The sequence below is a fragment of the Rattus norvegicus genome, chromosome 2 (genome assembly GCF_021556685.1).
Source record: "Rattus norvegicus strain SHRSP/BbbUtx chromosome 2, alternate assembly SHRSP_T2T, whole genome shotgun sequence".
Lineage (NCBI taxonomy): Eukaryota > Metazoa > Chordata > Mammalia > Rodentia > Muridae > Rattus > Rattus norvegicus.
Window position 1 is genome coordinate 223,796,965 of NC_141535.1, and position 19,267 is coordinate 223,816,231.

The following is a 19,267-nucleotide window of genomic DNA, read 5'->3' on the forward strand; positions in this document are numbered from 1 at the left end:
GTAAAGATGGGCAATCTGGTGTTACTGAAGCCCCACAAAATGGTAGAGGTACTTATTAAAGCTTCAACACTACATAGGAGAGCAAAGCAGGAAAGAAGCAAGAAAGACCCAGGAGTAAAGTTCTGGAAGCTGCGGTGTTACCAGCAGCCTAGGTACATCAGCAGGAAGATAGGAGAGGCAGGCACCGGGGATAGCAGGGGAGTACAGGGAATGAGGCTACAAGAGGCGTGGCTAAGAGTGAGCGAGTGTCTGTCTTGTATGTTTAACATGAACTATGTATGGACGCTAGAAGCTAAAACTGAGCAGTTGTTGCAGGGTGCATACCAGGAGGGGAGTTGACGAATATAAATGAAATGGCAGTAGAGAGGGGGAAGCTAGGGGTCGAGGCAGGGGGATTTGAGCAGGCTAGGCAAAGGCTTAAACATAATAAAGAGGCTATTTGGGACCTGTGTCCTTACTATCATATATATCATATATACACATAAAACTTAGGTGGTTTGGCCAACAGAGAGAGAATAGCAGTAGCTAAATGTTGGAGCAGGATAGGGGGCAGGTAGGTGAAGAAGGGGGAGTAAGGAATATTTTAACCAAAACTGAAAAAAGAAAGAGAGAAAAAACAAAAGAAAGAAAGAAAGAAGAAAGAACGAGAAAATGAAAACTTCACACAAACCCATTTAGTCTGTCATTTAACTGAAAATACAATTTTTAAGAGTGAGTTGAATGACAGTATCCCACATCTGTGAATGACGCTGCTCCCAGAAGACATGAATCACTAAATGAAAATCTCACAGTGAGGCATAAGCCCCCCCCCCCCTTTGAGCTTTTGGTCACAGAGACCCCAAAGCATCCAAAGCAATGCAGGCTACTGCCATTGCTCTTTGCGGCCTTTAATAGGTGCATGGTAAGGCTGCGTTCCTAAAGACACCATGGACTTGTGCTGCAGGACACAAATCTCGAGCTGACAGGAAATTCTTCTTCATGGTTAGCTTTCATAACCCTGAGAGGTACCATACAAGCTGCTGACGCGAGAGAAAAGACACAGTGGTACTGCCCAGTACTGGACCTCCTCCTCCCTGTCCCACCCCTGTGCTACAGTCCTGATTTGCCAAGCAAGGTACACCTACTGTAGGAATAATGGCAAGAGGGTGTATTGGGTAACCAACGACTCTCTTGATCACAGTTAGGGCCTACTCCCTAGGAGGAAAGTCTATTACTGAAAACATGGTTGGTCAGAAAAACATGACTAGGAAAGTCATAGGCAGGAGGAGAAACCCTGTTTATGTTTCGCCAAGTAGTCACCTTGTCAAACTGCCTCCTAATGTTTAGGTACACATCTATAGATTCGTGCCCCTTACAACCTTGGTGAGAGGAACTTCTTACTGTAAGGGCGGTGTTAAACAGGCAGAGATGCGGTACCGTTCAAAGTGTGGAGAATTAACAGCCATGGCTGTGTATGGGGCATCTGTTTCGACCCTACCCACACCCGGTGCTCAGAGAACGTTGCAGAGGGGGTGGAAAGAATCTAGGAGCTGGAGGACAGGGAAGAGTGCTGTGAAATGCTGTCCCCTGCACATGACATTCCTGTGACACACATGAAGTCACAGCTGCTGTGGTTAACTACACAAGAGAGGCACAAGATCACGCCAGTTAAAAATTCCAGCATGGATTGGGGAGAGACTGCCAAAGCCCCTCCCTACCTTGGAAGCTATTAATGCAGCAGAGAAGGGCAGAGGGGTGGGGAGGAGGAGGAGGGAGAGAGGGAGAGAGGAAGGGAGGGAGAGAGAGAGAGAGAGAGAGAGAGAGAGAGAGAGAGAGAGAGAGAGTCATTTTCTTTAGGAGTGTGGCCGCTGGTTGGTTTCTAGTGCCATGCATATATGGGCATCACTATTTGGACTCCATAGGTATAAACCAACCAACCAACCAAACAAACAAACAACAAACAACAGTGTGCCAAGATACCTCACTTCCAATCTGCCTTTCTTAGTACCTATTAAGCAATCTATGTTGCCACCTAAATATAGGTACAAAGCAATAATAATAACAACAATTACTACTACTACTACTATTACTCCTACTCTTACTATTACTACCACCACCACCACCACCAACAATAATAATAGTAATAGTAATAATAATAGTAATAATAATAATAATAATAATAATAATAATAATGCTTAGCATGAGATATGGAATAGGAAATGAGAGTCCACACAAAAGACAAGTGATGAAATTCTCCAGATTAAGAATAGAGTATAATCTCAGGATTACAGTGATTCATCGATAAAAGGGAACTACCTCACAGTGAAGCAGATCAGAAAGCTCTGGGGGGAATTTGAGCAGAAAGACACAATTGATAGAAGTGTGTGTGTATGAGTGTGTGTGTGCATGAGTGTGTGTGTATGAGTGTGTGTGTACAGGTGTGTGTGTATATGAGTGTGTATGTGTGTGTATGAGTGTGTATGTGTGTATGAGTGTGTATGTGTGTTTATGAGTGTGTATGTATGTATGTGCATGTGTGTGTGTGAGAGAGACAGAGACAGAGAGACAGAGACAGAAAGACAGAGACAGAGACACAGAGAGAGACAGAGACAGAGAGACAGAGACAGAAAGACACAGACACAGAGAGAGACAGAGACAGAGAGACAGAGACAGAAAGACAGAGACAGAGACACAGAGAGAGACAGAGACAGAGAGACAGAGACAGAGACACAGAGAGAGACAGAGACAGAGAGACAGAGACAGAGACACACAGAGAGAATATATGTATACACATGTCTGTTCACATAAGAACATGCACGTGGGCTGCCGCTGCAGAGAGCCCGTGGGGAGCACCCCACGAGAGAACCTGAGCCTCGGGACCACAGGTAAGACCAAATTTTCTGCTGCAAGAAAGCTGCCTGGTGAGCTTGGGACACAGGAAAGCAGAATTTCTCTAGGACCGGGCACGTTCTGTGTTTACCGGAAGTCCCACACCCGCGGATCCCGGCCTGCAGCAGCTCTCTGCTCCCAGACCCGGTGAGAGAGAGACCCAACCGCCTGGTCAGGTGGGCACTCCTGAGGCTGCAGAGCGGAAGAGACCAACTCTGCTCACCCCTGCCCACATCCCTGGCCCAAGAGGAAACTGTATAAGGCCTCTGGGCTCCCGTGGGGAAGGGCCCAGGAGCGGCAGGACCCCTGTGCCTGAGACACCGCCGGAACCTGAAAGAAACAGACCGGATAAACAGTTCTCTGCACCCAAATCCCGTGGGAGGGAGAGCTAAACCTTCAGAGAGGCAGACAAGCCTGGGAAACCAGAAGTGACTGCTCCCTGCACACACATCTCGGACGCCAGAGGAAAAAGCCAAAGACCATCTGGAACCCTGGTGCACTGAAGTTCCCGGAAGGGGCGGCACAGGTCTTCCTGGTTGCTGCCCCTGCAGAGAGCCCGTGGGCAGCACCCCACGAGCGAACCTGAGCCTCGGGACCACAGGTAAGACCAAATTTTCTGCTGCAAGAAAGCTGCCTGGTGAACTCAAGACACAGGCCAACAGGAACAGCTGAAGACCTGTAGAGAGGAAAAACTACACGCCAGAAAGCAGAACACTCTGTCCCCATAACTGACTGAAAGAGAGGAAAACAGGTCTACAGCACTCCTGTCACACAGGCTTATAGGACAGTCTAGCCACTGTCAGAAATAGCAGAACAAAGTAACACTAGAGATAATCTGATGGCGAGAGGCAAGCGCAGGAACCCAAGCAACAGTAACCAAGACTACATGCCATCATCGGAGCCCAATTCTCCCACCAAAACAAACATGGAATATCCAAACACACCAGAAAAGCAAGATCTAGTTACAAAATCATATTTGATCATGATGCTGGAGGACTTCAAGAAAGACATGAACACACTTAGGGAAGCACAGGAAAACATTAATAAACAAGTAAAAGCCTACAGAGAGGAATCGCAAAAATCCCTGAAAGAATTCCAGGAAAACACAATCAAACAGTTGAAGGAATTAAAAATGGAAATAGAAGCAATCAAGAAAGAACACATGGAAACAACCCTGGATATAGAAAACCAAAAGAAGAGACAAGGAGCTGTAGATACAAGCCTTACCAACAGAATTCAAGAGATGGAAGAGAGAATCTCAGGAGCAGAAGATTCCATAGAAATCATTGACTCAACTGTCAAAGATAATGTAAAGCGGAAAAAGCTACTGGTCCAAAACATACAGGAAATCCAGGACTCAATGAGAAGATCAAACCTAAGGATAATAGGTATAGAAGAGAGTGAAGACTCCCAGCTCAAAGGACCAGTAAATATCTTCAACAAAATCATAGAAGAAAACTTCCCTAACCTAAAAAAAGAGATACCCATAGACATACAAGAAGCCTACAGAACTCCAAACAGATTGGACCAGAAAAGAAACACCTCCCGTCACATAATTGTCAAAACACCAAACGCACAAAATAAAGAAAGAATATTAAAAGCAGTAAGGGAAAAAGGTCAAGTAACATATAAAGGGAGACCTATCAGAATCACACCAGACTTCTCGCCAGAAACTATGAAGGCCAGAAGATCCTGGACTGATGTCATACAGACCCTAAGAGAACACAAATGCCAGCACAGGTTACTGTATCCAGCAAAACTCTCAATTAACATTGATGGAGAAACCAAGATATTCCATGACAAAACCAAATTTACACAATATCTTTCTACAAATCCAGCACTACAAAGGATAATAAATGGTAAAGCCCAACATAAGGAGGCAAGCTATACCCTAGAAGAAGCAAGAAACTAATCGTCTTGGCAACAAAACAAAGAGAATGAAAGCACACAAACATAACCTCACATCCAAATATGAATATAAAGGGAAGCAATAATCACTATTCCTTAATATCTCTCAATATCAATGGCCTCAACTCCCCAATAAAAAGACATAGATTAACAAACTGGATACGCAACGAGGACCCTACATTCTGCTGCCTACAGGAAACACACCTCCGAGACAAAGACAGACACTACCTCAGAGTGAAAGGCTGGAAAACAACTTTCCAAGCAAATGGTCAGAAGAAGCAAGCTGGAGTAGCCATTCTAATATCAAATAAAATCAATTTTCAACTAAAAGTCATCAAAAAAGATAAAGAAGGACACTTCATATTCATCAAAGGAAAAATCCACCAAGATGAACTCTCAATCCTAAATATCTATGCCCCAAATACAAGGGCACCTACATACGTAAAAGAAACCTTACTAAAGCTCAAAACACACACTGCACCTCACACAATAATAGTGGGAGACTTCAACACCCCACTCTCATCAATGGACAGATCATGGAAACAGAAATTAAACAGTGATGTCGACAGACTAAGAGAAGTCATGAGCCAAATGGACTTAACAGATATTTATAGAACATTCTATCCTAAAGCAAAAGGATATACCTTCTTCTCAGCTCCTCATGGTACTTTCTCCAAAATTGACCATATAATTGGTCAAAAAACGGGCCTCAACAGGTACAGAAAGATAGAGATAATCCCATGCATGCTATCGGACCACCACGGCCTAAAACTGGTCTTCAATAACAATAAGGGAAGAATGCCCACATATACGTGGAAATTGAACAATGCTCTACTCAATGATAACCTGGTCAAGGAAGAAATAAAGAAAGAAATTAAAAACTTTTTAGAATTTAATGAAAATGAAGATACAACATACCCAAACTTATGGGACACAATGAAAGCTGTGCTAAGAGGAAAACTCATAGCGCTGAGTGCCTGCAGAAAGAAACAGGAAAGAGCATATGTCAGCAGCTTGACAGCACACCTAAAAGCTCTAGAACAAAAAGAAGCAAATACACCCAGGAGGAGTAGAAGGCAGGAAATAATCAAACTCAGAGCTGAAATCAACCAAGTAGAAACAAAAAGGACCATAGAAAGAATCAACAGAACCAAAAGTTGGTTCTTTGAGAAAATCAACAAGATAGATAAACCCTTAGCCAGACTAACGAGAGGACACAGAGAGTGCGTCCAAATTAACAAAATTAGAAATGAAAAGGGAGACATAACTACAGATTCAGAGGAAATTCAAAAAATCATCAGATCTTACTATAAAAACCTATATTCAACAAAACTTGAAAATCTTCAGGAAATGGACAATTTCCTAGACAGATACCAGGTATCGAAGTTAAATCAGGAACAGATAAACCAGTTAAACAACCCCATAACTCCTAAGGAAATAGAAGCAGTCATTAAAGGTCTTCCAACCAAAAAGAGCCCAGGTCCAGACGGGTTTAGTGCAGAATTCTATCAAACCTTCATAGAAGACCTCATACCAATATTATCCAAACTATTCCACAAAATTGAAACAGATGGAGCACTACCGAATTCCTTCTACGAAGCCACAATTACTCTTATACCTAAACCACACAAAGACACAACAAAGAAAGAGAACTTCAGACCAATTTCCCTTATGAATATCGACGCAAAAATACTCAATAAAATTCTGGCAAACCGAATTCAAGAGCACATCAAAACAATCATCCACCATGATCAAGTAGGCTTCATCCCAGGCATGCAGGGATGGTTTAATATACGGAAAACCATCAACGTGATCCATTATATAAACAAACTGAAAGAACAAAACCACATGATCATTTCATTAGATGCTGAGAAAGCATTTGACAAAATTCAACACCCCTTCATGATAAAAGTCCTGGAAAGAATAGGAATTCAAGGCCCATACCTAAACATAGTAAAAGCCATATACAGCAAACCAGTTGCTAACATTAAACTAAATGGAGAGAAACTCGAAGCAATCCCACTAAAATCAGGGACTGGACAAGGCTGCCCACTCTCTCCCTACTTATTCAATATAGTTCTTGAAGTTCTAGCCAGAGCAATCAGATAACAAAAGGAGATCAAGGGGATACAGATCGGAAAAGAAGAAGTCAAAATATCACTATTTGCAGATGACATGATAGTATATTTAAGTGATCCCAAAAGTTCCACCAGAGAACTACTAAAGCTGATAAACAACTTCAGCAAAGTGGCTGGGTATAAAATTAACTCAAATAAATCAGTTGCCTTCCTCTATACAAAAGAGAAACAAGCCGAGAAAGAAATTAGGGAAACGACACCCTTCATAATAGACCCAAATAATATAAAGTACCTCGGTGTGACTTTAACCAAGCAAGTAAAAGATCTGTACAATAAGAACTTCAAGACACTGAGGAAAGAAATTGAAGAAGACCTCAGAAGATGGAAAGATCTCCCATGCTCATGGATTGGCAGGATTAATATAGTAAAAATGGCCATTTTACCAAAAGCAATCTACAGATTCAATGCAATCCCCATCAAAATTCCAATCCAATTCTTCAAAGAGTTAGACAGAACAATTTGCAAATTCATCTGGAATAACAAAAAACCCAGGATACCTAAAGCTATCCTCAACAATAAAAGGACTTCAGGGGGAATCACTATCCCTGAACTCAAGCAGTATTACAGAGCAATAGTGATAAAAACTGCATGGTATTGGTACAGAGACAGACAGATAGACCAATGGAATAGAATTGAAGACCCAGAAATGAACCCACACACCTATGGTCACTTGATTTTTGACAAAGGAGCCAAAACCATCCAATGGAAAAAAGATAGCATTTTCAGCAAATGGTGCTGGTTCAACTGGAGGGCAACATGTAGAAGAATGCAGATCGATCCATGCTTATCACCCTGTACAAAGCTTAAGTCCAAGTGGATCAAGGACCTCCACATCAAACCAGACACACTCAAACTAATAGAAGAAAAACTAGGGAAGCATCTGGAACACATGGGCACTGGAAAAAATTTCCTGAACAAAACACCAATGGCTTATGCTCTAAGATCAAGAATCGACAAATGGGATCTCATAAAACTGCAAAGCTTCTGTAAGGCAAAGGACACGGTGGTTAGGACAAAACGGCAACCAACAGATTGGGAAAAGATCTTTACCAATCCTACAACAGATAGAGGCCTTATATCCAAAATATACAAAGAACTCAAGAAGTTAGACCGCAGGGAAACAAATAACCCTATTAAAAATGGGGTTCAGAGCTAAACAAAGAATTCACAGCTGAGGAATGCCGAATGGCTGAGAAACACCTAAAGAAATGTTCCACATCTTTAGTCATAAGGGAAATGCAAATCAAAACAACCCTGAGATTTCACCTCACACCAGTGAGAATGGCTAAGATCAAAAACTCAGGTGACAGCAGATGCTGGCGAGGATGTGGAGAAAGAGGAACAGTCCTCCATTGTTGGTGGGATTGCAGACTGGTAAAACCATTCTGGAAATCAGTCTGGAGGTTCCTCAGAAAATTGGACATTGAACTGCCTGAGGATCCAGCTATACCTCTCTTGGGCATATACCCAAAAGATGCCTCAACATATAAAAGAGACACGTGCTCCACTATGTTCATCGCAGCCTTATTTATAATAGCCAGAAAATGGAAAGAACCGAGATGCCCTTCAACAGAGGAATGGATACAGAAAATGTGGTACATCTACACAATGGAATATTACTCAGCTATCAAAAACAACGAGTCTATGAAATTCGTAGGCAAATGGTTGGAACTGGAAAATATCATCCTGAGTGAGCTAACCCAATCACAGAAAGACATACATGGTATGCACTCATTGATAAGTGGCTATTAGCCCAAATGCTTGAATTACCCTAGATCCCTAGAACAAACGAAACTCAAGACGGATGATCAAAATGTGAATGCTTCACTCCTTCTTTAAATGAGGAAAAAGAATACCCTTGGCTGGGAAGGGAGAGGCAAAGATTAAAACAGAGACTGAAGGAACACCCATTCAGAGCCTGCCCCACAGGTGGCCCATACATATACAGCCACCCAATTGGACAAGATGGATGAAGCAAAGAAGTGCAGACCGACAGGAGCCGGATGTAGATCGCTCCTGAGAGACACAGCCAGAATACAGCAAATACAGAGGCGAATGCCAGCAGCAAACCACTGAGCTGAGAATAGGTCCCCCGTTGAAGGAATCAGAGAAAGAACTGGAAGAGCTTGAAGGGGCTCGAGACCCCAAAAGTACAACAATGTCAAGCAACCAGAGCTTCCAGGGACTAAGCCACTACCTAAAGACTATATATGGACTGACCCTGGACTCTGACCCCATAGGTAGCAATGAATATCCTAGTAAGAGCACCAGTGGAAGGGGAAGCCCTGGGTCCTGCTAAGACTGAACCCCCAGTGAACTAGACTATGGGGGGAGGGCGGCAATGGGGGGAGGGTTGGGAGGGGAACACCCATAAGGAAGGGGAGGGGGGAGGGGGATTTGCCCGGAAACCGGGAAAGGGAATAACACTTGAAATGTATATAAGAAATACTCAAGTTAATAAAAAAAAAAAAAGCTATAAAAAAAAAAAAAAAAGAACATGCACGTGTCCATATGTCCACATGTGCACTTGTAGAGGCCAGAGGGCACAGGCGTTCCTCAATCCTTTGTCATCTTTCTTCATGAAGGGTATCTCACTGGACCTCAAGCTTACCAAATGGCCACACTACTTGGCTGAGTGGCCTCCTAGGATCCTTTTCTCTAACTCCATCACTGAGGTCACAAGCGTGTGCTGCCATGCCTGGCTTTTAGGTGGGTGCTAGGAGTATGAACTCAAGTCCTGATGCTTGCATGCTACCCACTAAACCACTCACCGTCTCCCCCAGTCCCCTCCGAAATCCACAAGCAGTGATTTAGACAACAGGTAAAGGCAGGACTGTACAGCAAAGAAAAGTAAGTATACGCTGTTGTGTGCGGCTCGAGTCCAGTCAGCATTCCCACTGCAAGCTGCCTACCCACGCTCACTCTCATTTGTTGTTCCTCCCCTTCCCAACTCCCTTGATACTTCACACATTTGGTTAGAAAGAAGCATGGCGACAGTACTTTCCCTTAGGCTCCCACAGTGGATCAGGAGAGAGAAATGAGTTGAGGTCATTTATTTTATGATTTTTTTCTGCAGGACAGACTGGACCACACCTCTCTGTCATATTCCCCTCTCCATAGGTCCTCTCTGACACATTCTTGTTACCACCCTCCCCTCATCCCTCCAACCTGCCTGGCACATGCTCCCTTCTTCTGCCACATGGAAGGCAGTGTGTCTCCCCTTAGGTGCGCTTTTGTACACGGTCACTTCGTTTACTTGTGTCGAAAGCTCAGCCTCGAGATGTTATTATTCCTCCTGGTATCATGGCTCATAAACAAGTCAAGTAGTTTATACTCTGTGTACGCCTCCAAATTTATGGAGTAACTGTAATCGAAGGAGCATCGTTTGAATAAATATGTTGCAGAGGCACAAAGACAAAAAGTGGAATCTCATATTCATCCGGAATGCCTTGTGCTTAAAGCTGTGAAACAGCTCAATGACAACACAAGAGTGCCAGCTAGTATATGACGTCAAATGCCAAGGTTATCACCTAAGATATCAGAGTAGTCCCTGATGAGAGAGAGATAGAGCTCTAATATTGAAGGACAATTATTTCCCTTGGCCAAACATACTCAAATCTTTAAATCGTGTGCCTACACAATGCTAATTAAAAATTAAAAAGTATAATAGAACTTTGATCTTTTAGGAAACATTAAAATTAAAGTTATTGTACGATCCAGCAATCCCACTTTCAGGTGTATGTCCAAAGGTACTGAAGTCAGGATCTTGGAGAGATATCTCCATTGTCATAGCATCACTGTCAGTAGCTAAGAGATGGAAATGACCAGCTAGCCATCAAGAGAGCTGAGCAAACAGGCAGTGTGTTCTGCACACTTATGGGAACACTGTTAGCACTTAGAGGAAAAACCTTGTCGCATGCCACGTGGGAAGCTGATAGTTTTGTACTAAGTAATACATGCCAGTCACAAGTGGTGATTTCTCTTACACGGAGGATTCAACGTAGTTAAAGAGAAACAGAAAGGAGAAAGGGGGGACTGGGAAAGGGCGACGGGGCATTTGTTATATTAGTGTACTTTCTATTCTGTAAGGTGAACGTTCCTGGCCATCTGCTGTCCAACAATGTAAGCTGTGAGTATTCCTAACACTTTGGAACTGTTTACTTCAGTATGATTCAAAGGACAACCTGCTATATGTTTACCACAAAAGATAAACACTTTTCACTGTAGTCACATGAGAAAAATGTAGGCAGGAAGGGATAAAGCAATTTGCCTAAGGTGATATGGTAACGGGTGGGTATTAAGACAAGGTCTCCTCCATGCCAGAGTCTTCAATAATCAGCATTTGATTTTTTTCAGAGCTTCATAGTCATGCAAGGTATTATCAGGGAATTGTGAAGGACACACAGTGTCTCTGTCTTACTTCCTACAACTACTGCATGTGACCACAGACACACCAGAACACACTATAGACTAGAATCATTTTATCGAAGATAATCTTCCTCAGGGTGACTTTACTTCACTATTTTAGCAATTTCTCAAAAACGAAGACTCTCTTTTCTCTTCTTCTATAGTTAGCTACATGGTGGAGGTTTTCCTTTTAGATATTTAAAAAAAAACCAGAAGGCATCTTTAAAACTCTGTGATTCAAGATGCATAGGGACATCTGATCGACTTCATACTTAAACGAAAACAGACAAGGGTCACACGCATGCACACTCTGAATGATGGGTAACGTTGAGGTGACCAAGGAGTAGCAGTGTGCTCACCGTCTTGACTGTGGAATAAGCCTGCAGAGCCACCAGCATCAAGTCCCGGAGGAGGGTGACGAAACTAAGCAAGCAGTTCAGCAGGATCTTCCTGGCCGCCTGGTTGAATGCCTGCAACTCTTCCACGAGTTGGGCGTTGAGGGCCTCATACTCTCTCTTGGCTAAGTCTGATTCAGTGGTTGCTGACCGAGGCAGGGAGCTATTACAGTCCAGGAGTTTGTCGTAGCGTTTCTGGATGAGCTTCTGGGGCCCTGGGAATAAGGATAGCAAGGCGGACAGGGGGCTCAGGATGAGTCTCTGAGAGCGAGCTGCCTGCAAAACAAAAATACAGCCCCATTAACAAGAGAGGGACCGCCTACTCCGTGACCAGCTCAGCCTACCCTCTCTAGTCTAAAGCTCAAAAGAAACAGGACAGCACCCAGTTATCTGAGGAGCTCTCACTTGAGAAGGTCTAAGTTTATTTGTTCAGGCTTTAAGCAGCAATATGGAGCCTGAAGATGAGCGAGAAGAGAAGTTTGCTCGCCCGCATCGCATCGTAGCTCTCCTGTCTGAGGTGTCTCCTGCGGGACCCTCCCTAACCCCAGAGCCAAGCTGAAGTCATCACATCAGGGACAGGGGAAATGTCAGTATGTGACAATGACTGACCATCTCAGCACCGGCACCTCTTGCGGTCAGTGAAACTGACACAGTCTGAGAAGAGAATCCATCTCACTCTTCCCCATTGGTTTCAGACCGATTTTTTAAATCTCCAGATGTGTTTTGGGTGGAATTGTGTTCCCCATGCAAACATTGATTCTTTATATGTAGATTTTATTCCTGTGGCAGAAATAGACCAAAACTAAATATATTTATATCCATAAAAGGGTGAGGGCTACTCACTTCGTGTCTGAACCTGGTATTACTGTAGGTCAGAAACCAACCCATGCTGGCACTCAGAAATCCTGGATTTGATTTCTTTTCTTCTTGTGTCTTTCCCTGTATTCTGAAAGGCACTTTTATCCTGTGTCTGATGACCGCTGGCCTTACCCTTCCTCACACATATCATAGTAATCTGGATGTAGCTTTATCTTTTGTGACCTCAATGGTATTCCGGGAAATCCAAGCAGCAGTCTGTATTAATTAATGTAAATGGTTCCCGCTAACTTTGTCTGAACTCATGGGAAACTTAAAAGAGAGGGAACTCCATCTGGAAGTGGCACAACTTATTAATTTTAAGATTACGCTATGATTGTAGCATATGCCCACTACCCCATAGATATAAACTTTATTTACCAGAGGGACAGTAGTTGAAACAGATAAGCATATTCTATCTTAAAATTTTGTCCTACACAATATTTGAGGAAAAATATCATTCATAGATATGAGTAATTTCTCTGTCTTGGGGTCAATTTTTGATTTAATATTTCAATTTCGAAGCATTCAGCATGTCACCCAGTAAAAAGCTACTTTTATATCATACTTTCTGCTGACTCCTTTAACTTGGCAGATCTGATATTACTTTATCGAGTTAGACAGGACAATTTCTTCCTTCTTTCTGTCAAACAATGGAGCAGGTTTGCTATGGACAAGCTACGTAGCAGGTGCTTAGATAGTTTTAATAAATATTTATCAGCTTAATGAGTTTAACTTGGTGTGAATAGCATGACATTTATGACTTTCTTAAAATATCCTTTTTATAATTAAGCCCTGAAAAAAAACTCACCAAGAACTAGTCATGGCTCCTCATTAAACCCATAGATATAAAACTTTTGTCTATTGATCTGTCTATGCACTTATCTACCTACCTACCTGCCTACCTACCTACCTACCTACCTACCTACCTGTCCATTCATGAATGACTTTTGTCTCTATCACTTTATTTGGAATGATATGATACTTAATCTTTCCAGCTTTTAATTTGTATTTATCTCGTGTTCCTATTAGAGGGCATTCTTGTTATGGAGTGCATGTGGAGGTCAGAGGACAACTTGCAGAAGTTGGTTCTTTCTATGCCCTGTGTGGATCCTAGAGATCAAACCCAGGGATCAGTCTTCACAGCAAGAATCCACTGAGGTACCTCCCAGAGTCTTGGAAATAATGCATTGAAGCTATAAATTTTGCATATATGTGTGTACGCATGGTAACGGTGAATTTTGATTATCAGCTTGACAGGATTTAGAATTGCCCACGAAGACTAGCTTCTGGGCTTGTCTGTGAGGATTTGGGCACTCATCTTTAGTCCCAGGACTTAGGCGGCAAAGGAAAGCTGTGGTTTATGAGTTCAAGGCTACCCTGATCTTCATAGCAAGGTGAGACCTTGTTCATCAAGAGCGTAATCCCAGCTTTCCCTTTCATAATGCCCAACACAGCTGTATATTCTGAGTAGTTTTACAGCAGGATGTGGGTGTGGTCACTTCTTAGGGTTTGGAATTATTTTGGGGGTCACTGGTTGAAGATTATTTGAAGTGGGGGTGTCGCTGAGATACTGAGCCTCCTGGGTTGGGTGAATGCTAGAATCAAATCACCCAACACAAGGGTCACTGGTGAAGACGGTCTGGCCTAATGCTAACACAGCCAACACAGATTGGTGGTCTGTTGTCCTTTGCTCAATAGATTCAATACTGCTATGAAATAATACGAGACTCAAAAGTAAATTAGCATTACCCAGAAAACCTTACCACTGGAACATTTTATTAGTTAAGAATGTCTCTATGAGTCTTAATATATATTATATAAAACTCTTAAAAGACAAATAATTTGGGCCGGGGGCATGGCACACTGGCAGAGTGATCACCTAGCACACACGGTTCTTTGGTTCTTTTAAAAGAAACTTACTTTGCTGTCTGGTGCACATCGTGCTAAAAACCACAGACAAAGAGCATCTGTTCTTCAATAAGGTCTCGGGGCATTTCCATGGACTCCTTTAAGAAAACCACAGCTTTATAAATGTATATATTTTTAATATCTCTCACAGAGGCTTAAATGGAATACTGTTTTTCATCAGGCACTGACTGCCCCAGAAACAGAGTGTGAGACTGTGTTAAATTTCCATTACACTTCAACCCACTCTAAACATGTGTTTTAAAACTTCTGTTTCAAAAGCCTAATTTTGACATTAGTATTTAGTGCATATTTTATACCTCATTCCAGAAAGTGCGTGTGTGTGTGTGTGTGTGTGTGTGTGTGTGTGTGTGTGTAACTTACAAAGTCGTGACAGGGGTTTGAAGCTTGACTCTGGGGTTCCATGCAGTTTTTCTCTCCATCCTTGTATGAAATCTCACAGAGCGCTGCCACACTATGCAGAGTGAAGGGCACGGCTTCCTGGAACAGAGAGTTACAGAAAGGGTCAGTTCTCAGTGAAGACAGCCCAAGTAAGGTCTCCCCCATGTAAACCTCAACTGTCAACACAGCACTGTATTTCCCTTTGAGATAGGAAACAAACTACAAAACCACCACGGATTCTTTCAATTAGGCCACTTGCAGCAATCCATCCCCCCCACCCCCACCCCCTGCCCATTCACAGACTTCAATTCTTACAGACTTCTTATTTCCTTTGATTTATACAGCTTTTCTTGGTGAATTTGATGTTGTCTTCCAGGGGCAGCAGGGGGTTGGGGGGAAGGTGCTCACATTTTTGTGGATTGTGGATTCAATCCGTGAAAATGCCAATGAATGTTCCCCAGAGGCACTCACTCCCTGAGCCATATCCAAAGGGTGGGGATCCCATTGCCCTGTTGGGACAACTGTGTTTGGGGCTTGCTTCACACAAGGTAGATTTGCTAACCTGATATGGAAACGGGTCCTCTGTTGTGTCAGACAGTAGGGATGGATGATGCTTACCCCTCTAGAATATAGAAGCTTGTCTCCTAAACAGTGTGCTGGACACGTTAATGCTCCGTTAGTAGGATATTTTATCTACCTGTGCAGGCACTTACCTCTAAAACAAATACCCAAGAGAAAAACTTCTGGGAAAGAAAGGGTGCGCTTATCGACTGATTAACATGTAACTGCTAACTTGCTATCCTTCAAGGCCTAGCTGCTGTCAAGTTGCTTTCAAGGACACTGCGTCCTCGGTGAGAGCCATTACAAGAAACTCTCGGCCAGCCCTTCCAAGGAGTGTAATTGCACAGCATCTCCCTTCGGGTTTGTGGAAGCAGAGATTCTCGAGTAGGTCAGGACAACCTCTGAAGAGGCTAGAAATTTGTGAGGAGTCTTTTGTGGCCCCCTCTACTTGTAGGAGAGCATTTGCTTATAGCAGTTTATCTTGTTTTATAGCTCAATTTATTTCCCTCTGCTCTGCATTTTGTCCTTACTTTATGAATTACAAGAATTACGTGGGTAAAATCGGGCAAACACAGTTTCTGCTTCACTCATGGCTCACGAGCCTTGCAGATGGACTCATGGGCTCATCTTTGTTATAAGGAAGACAGGGTGGGGGTCCACCTGACAGACACCTGAGCAGAGATCCAACCAAATGGAGGGGACTGGGGCAGGAAGCCGGGCGAAGAAGACCAAGCCTCTTTGTGAGAATGTTGTAGTCTCCCATGTTTGATGCAGTTGGTATCGCCACGCAAGTGAAGCGTTGTATCTCCTCACAACACCCATGGGGGCCAGAACACTCCTGCAGACGCATTTGAGTCTCACCCACCTCTATGTGCTGAAGGCAGGATGAAATGTTCTTCACGCAAAGTCTCACAGTCTTTTCGAGCGATCTGAAAAGCTTTTCTTCTCTGTTAAAGGTATTGTCTTTCACCTAAAACACACGAGAAATCACTTCATTTCACAGCTCAAAGGCATCTAGTATTTTTAAGTGGTACGAAATAAATTTTAAAAAATCTAAATGGTATGATAACATTGGCCCAGCACATTACAAGAAAAAAAAATCCTTTGCTGTATGAAAATACTCTGTGCTATGCTGACTTTTAGAACAGAACGTTTGGGGGCTGCACATTGCATGAACCTAAAGTCCAGTTAAAGTCATGTGAAGAACTGAAGTTGCTGGTTATTTTGTACCTTCTCACTGAGGTCAAAGGGGACTGTAAAACTTTACCCCGCACCTTCTTTTGTGTGTATGAGTGAGTGTGTGTGTGTGTGTGTGTGTGTGTGTGTGTGTGTGCGTGTGTGTGCACGCGAGTGCAAATTAGAGACAGGTCATGTATACCTGTCTTTAGAGAGGACATCAGGTGTTCTAGTCTATCACTCTCTGCCTTTCCCCTTTGAGACAAAATCTCTCACTGAACCTGGAGCTGGAGAGGAGCAGCTCCACTGATCTTATGATTTCCTCCTCTCGCAGTGCTGAGGTCATAGGAGCAGGTCAACATTCATGGCTTTTTATATGGGTGCTGCAGGAATTCAGACTCATGACTGCATGCCTATACATGACACCTCTCTATTTTTTTTAAAGATTTCATTTTTCTATTATGTGTATGTTGGGGGAGTGTACACCCATGTGTGCAGGAGCCCATAGAGCACAGAAGTATCAGATTCCCTCTGAAACGGGAATGTCTGAAGCCAGGGTTACCAGAGCTTGTGAGCTGTCCCACGTGGGTGAGTGGAGCAGAATTTGGATCCTCTTCAGGAACATCAAGTGCTCTTCATCACAGAGTCATCTCTCCAGAGCCCCTGCCCCTGTAGTCCTTAGTAACATATGCTGTGCACTCAAATTATACTGTCTATTGGTTTGCTCATAGAACTCATAGTCTACCTTATCTCACAAGGATGATTTAGAGATATTCTTTGGCCTACCATTAAAGAAAGGTGGTCATGTCACCTCAAACATGGAAGATGGTATATAACCTTAGTTCTTCTGCAAGAGCACATTTGCAGAGTTAAGATAGTTGTCACATAGGTTCCTGTGACACCTTACATGCAATATCTCGAGCATTCAGAGGACATGCTTTTGCACACACCTAGTAATCTTTAGAGATCCACACATCGCTACTGAGGGTGAACTTTATTTATTGCAATGAGAATGCCTAACAGAGCCACACCATAGTGGTGAAGCTGTCTGAACAGGCATATGAAGGTTACCTGGAGCGGAGTGTCTATAGTACATGATTATAGCTGGTGATAATTTTACCCTTTTCTGTGCTTCTTAATTTTACAGAGTTAACTTCAGAACTGAGTGTGTGTGCACGTGTGTGTGTGTGTGTGTGTGTGTGATTTTTTGAATTCCCTAATTTTACTTGTGTGGGAAAGCATTAGTAAAATAGGCAAAATTCTTCGCAAAATACACATAGCCCAGTATCCTGGGCCTTATGTCTCTTCTTTAACTCTGTGTGTGTACCGATATGCTTCAACAGTTTTTTTTTTCTCAATGACATTTTTAAGGATCGCACTTCCTGATATTTTTTTCTGTGGACCTAACTAGGACCCTGATAATTTTGAAGTCGGTCCTTAGGATTGCATTGTGAGAAATGTGTCCCCATAACTAAATCTTTCTCATGTTTGAATGTGTTGTTTCTCCTTCTCTGTCTTTGAATTCTGTTTATTTGTAGTGCCTAGACCCCTTCTGTGAATCCTACTTTCATTACTGCTTTTCCCATTGAACAAAATTAATTTCTCCTTCTTATGTGCTTTTATGACCTTCGTTAATTATTTAAGCAATTTTTCTCCACTGATGCATTCCAAGTATTAAAGATTAAGAAGTTTGTCTTAAAAATAACAATAGCTAATGTGCACTACCCATTAATTATATTCAGATGCTGTGCAAGAACCTTTCATTCCACTTTATCATTTTAATTCTTACACAACTGTATGGGCCAAGAATTATGATTAAGTTGCAAGTGATATGGCTGCCCTGCCAGGGACCACATTTCCCAGAATCCATTGCAGATAGCTCTGGATTTCAAGGAAGTGTCTCAATTCTAAGTCTTGGCCTCCTAAGTCTTGGCCTCGTGACACTGTCTGTGGGACTTGATTAGAGACGAAATCATGACCTCATTTCCATCAAGCAGCTAAAGACATTATGTTTATGTATAACATTGCCCAACACTTGACAAGCCGCGTTTCTAGAAGATTTTAACGAAGCAGATCCCATCTGCTCACAACTCGGATTATTATTAGAGATGGCAGAAGTGGTTACCGGACTGGTACCCTGTACTTTATTTGCTATATTATGTTCCATTTGCTATGTTGTGCTACGCTGTGCCGTACTCGAGAATCTCTTTGTGACACATGCATAGTCTTTGCCCTAAAGTGGCAAGTTAGAGAACCTTCCGTTTACAGATATTGCTGGGATTAAAAGTAAGCAGTCTGGGGGCTGGGGATTTAGCTCAGTGGTTAGAGCGCTTGCCTAGCAAGCGCAAGGCCCTGGGTTCGGTCCCCAGCTCCGGAAAAAAGAAAACAAACAAACAAAAAAAAAACCCAAACAAACAAACAAAAAGTAAGCAGTCTGAATTCCGAATCTCTACCTGTTCGTCTCTGTATTCCCAATCTCTCCTCACACAGTGCCTGGCATACGAGAATTCAATACATACGTGATGGATTGAATAGAATCTTCCTCCTGGGTAATAGCTTTACACCCTAACTCCACTAATATTTCACCTGAGCTGCTGACAGGTACAGAATTGACTGATTTGAGATTTATCTCTTCTCCAGTCCAGCCTA

General features: G+C 42.8%; 1 protein-coding gene across 2 annotated transcripts in view; it reads right to left on the reverse strand.

Annotated features, from left to right (window-relative positions):
* Arhgef38 (Rho guanine nucleotide exchange factor 38) overlaps window positions 1–19,267 on the reverse strand; it is a 131,263-nt gene that overhangs the window by 14,178 nt on the left and 97,818 nt on the right. For both annotated transcript variants that reach the window (NM_001427634.1, XM_087620624.1), the window contains 3 exon segments: window positions 11,681–11,992; window positions 14,864–14,980; window positions 16,308–16,412. In NM_001427634.1, coding sequence (NP_001414563.1) covers window positions 11,681–11,992; window positions 14,864–14,980; window positions 16,308–16,412 — 534 coding nt within the window.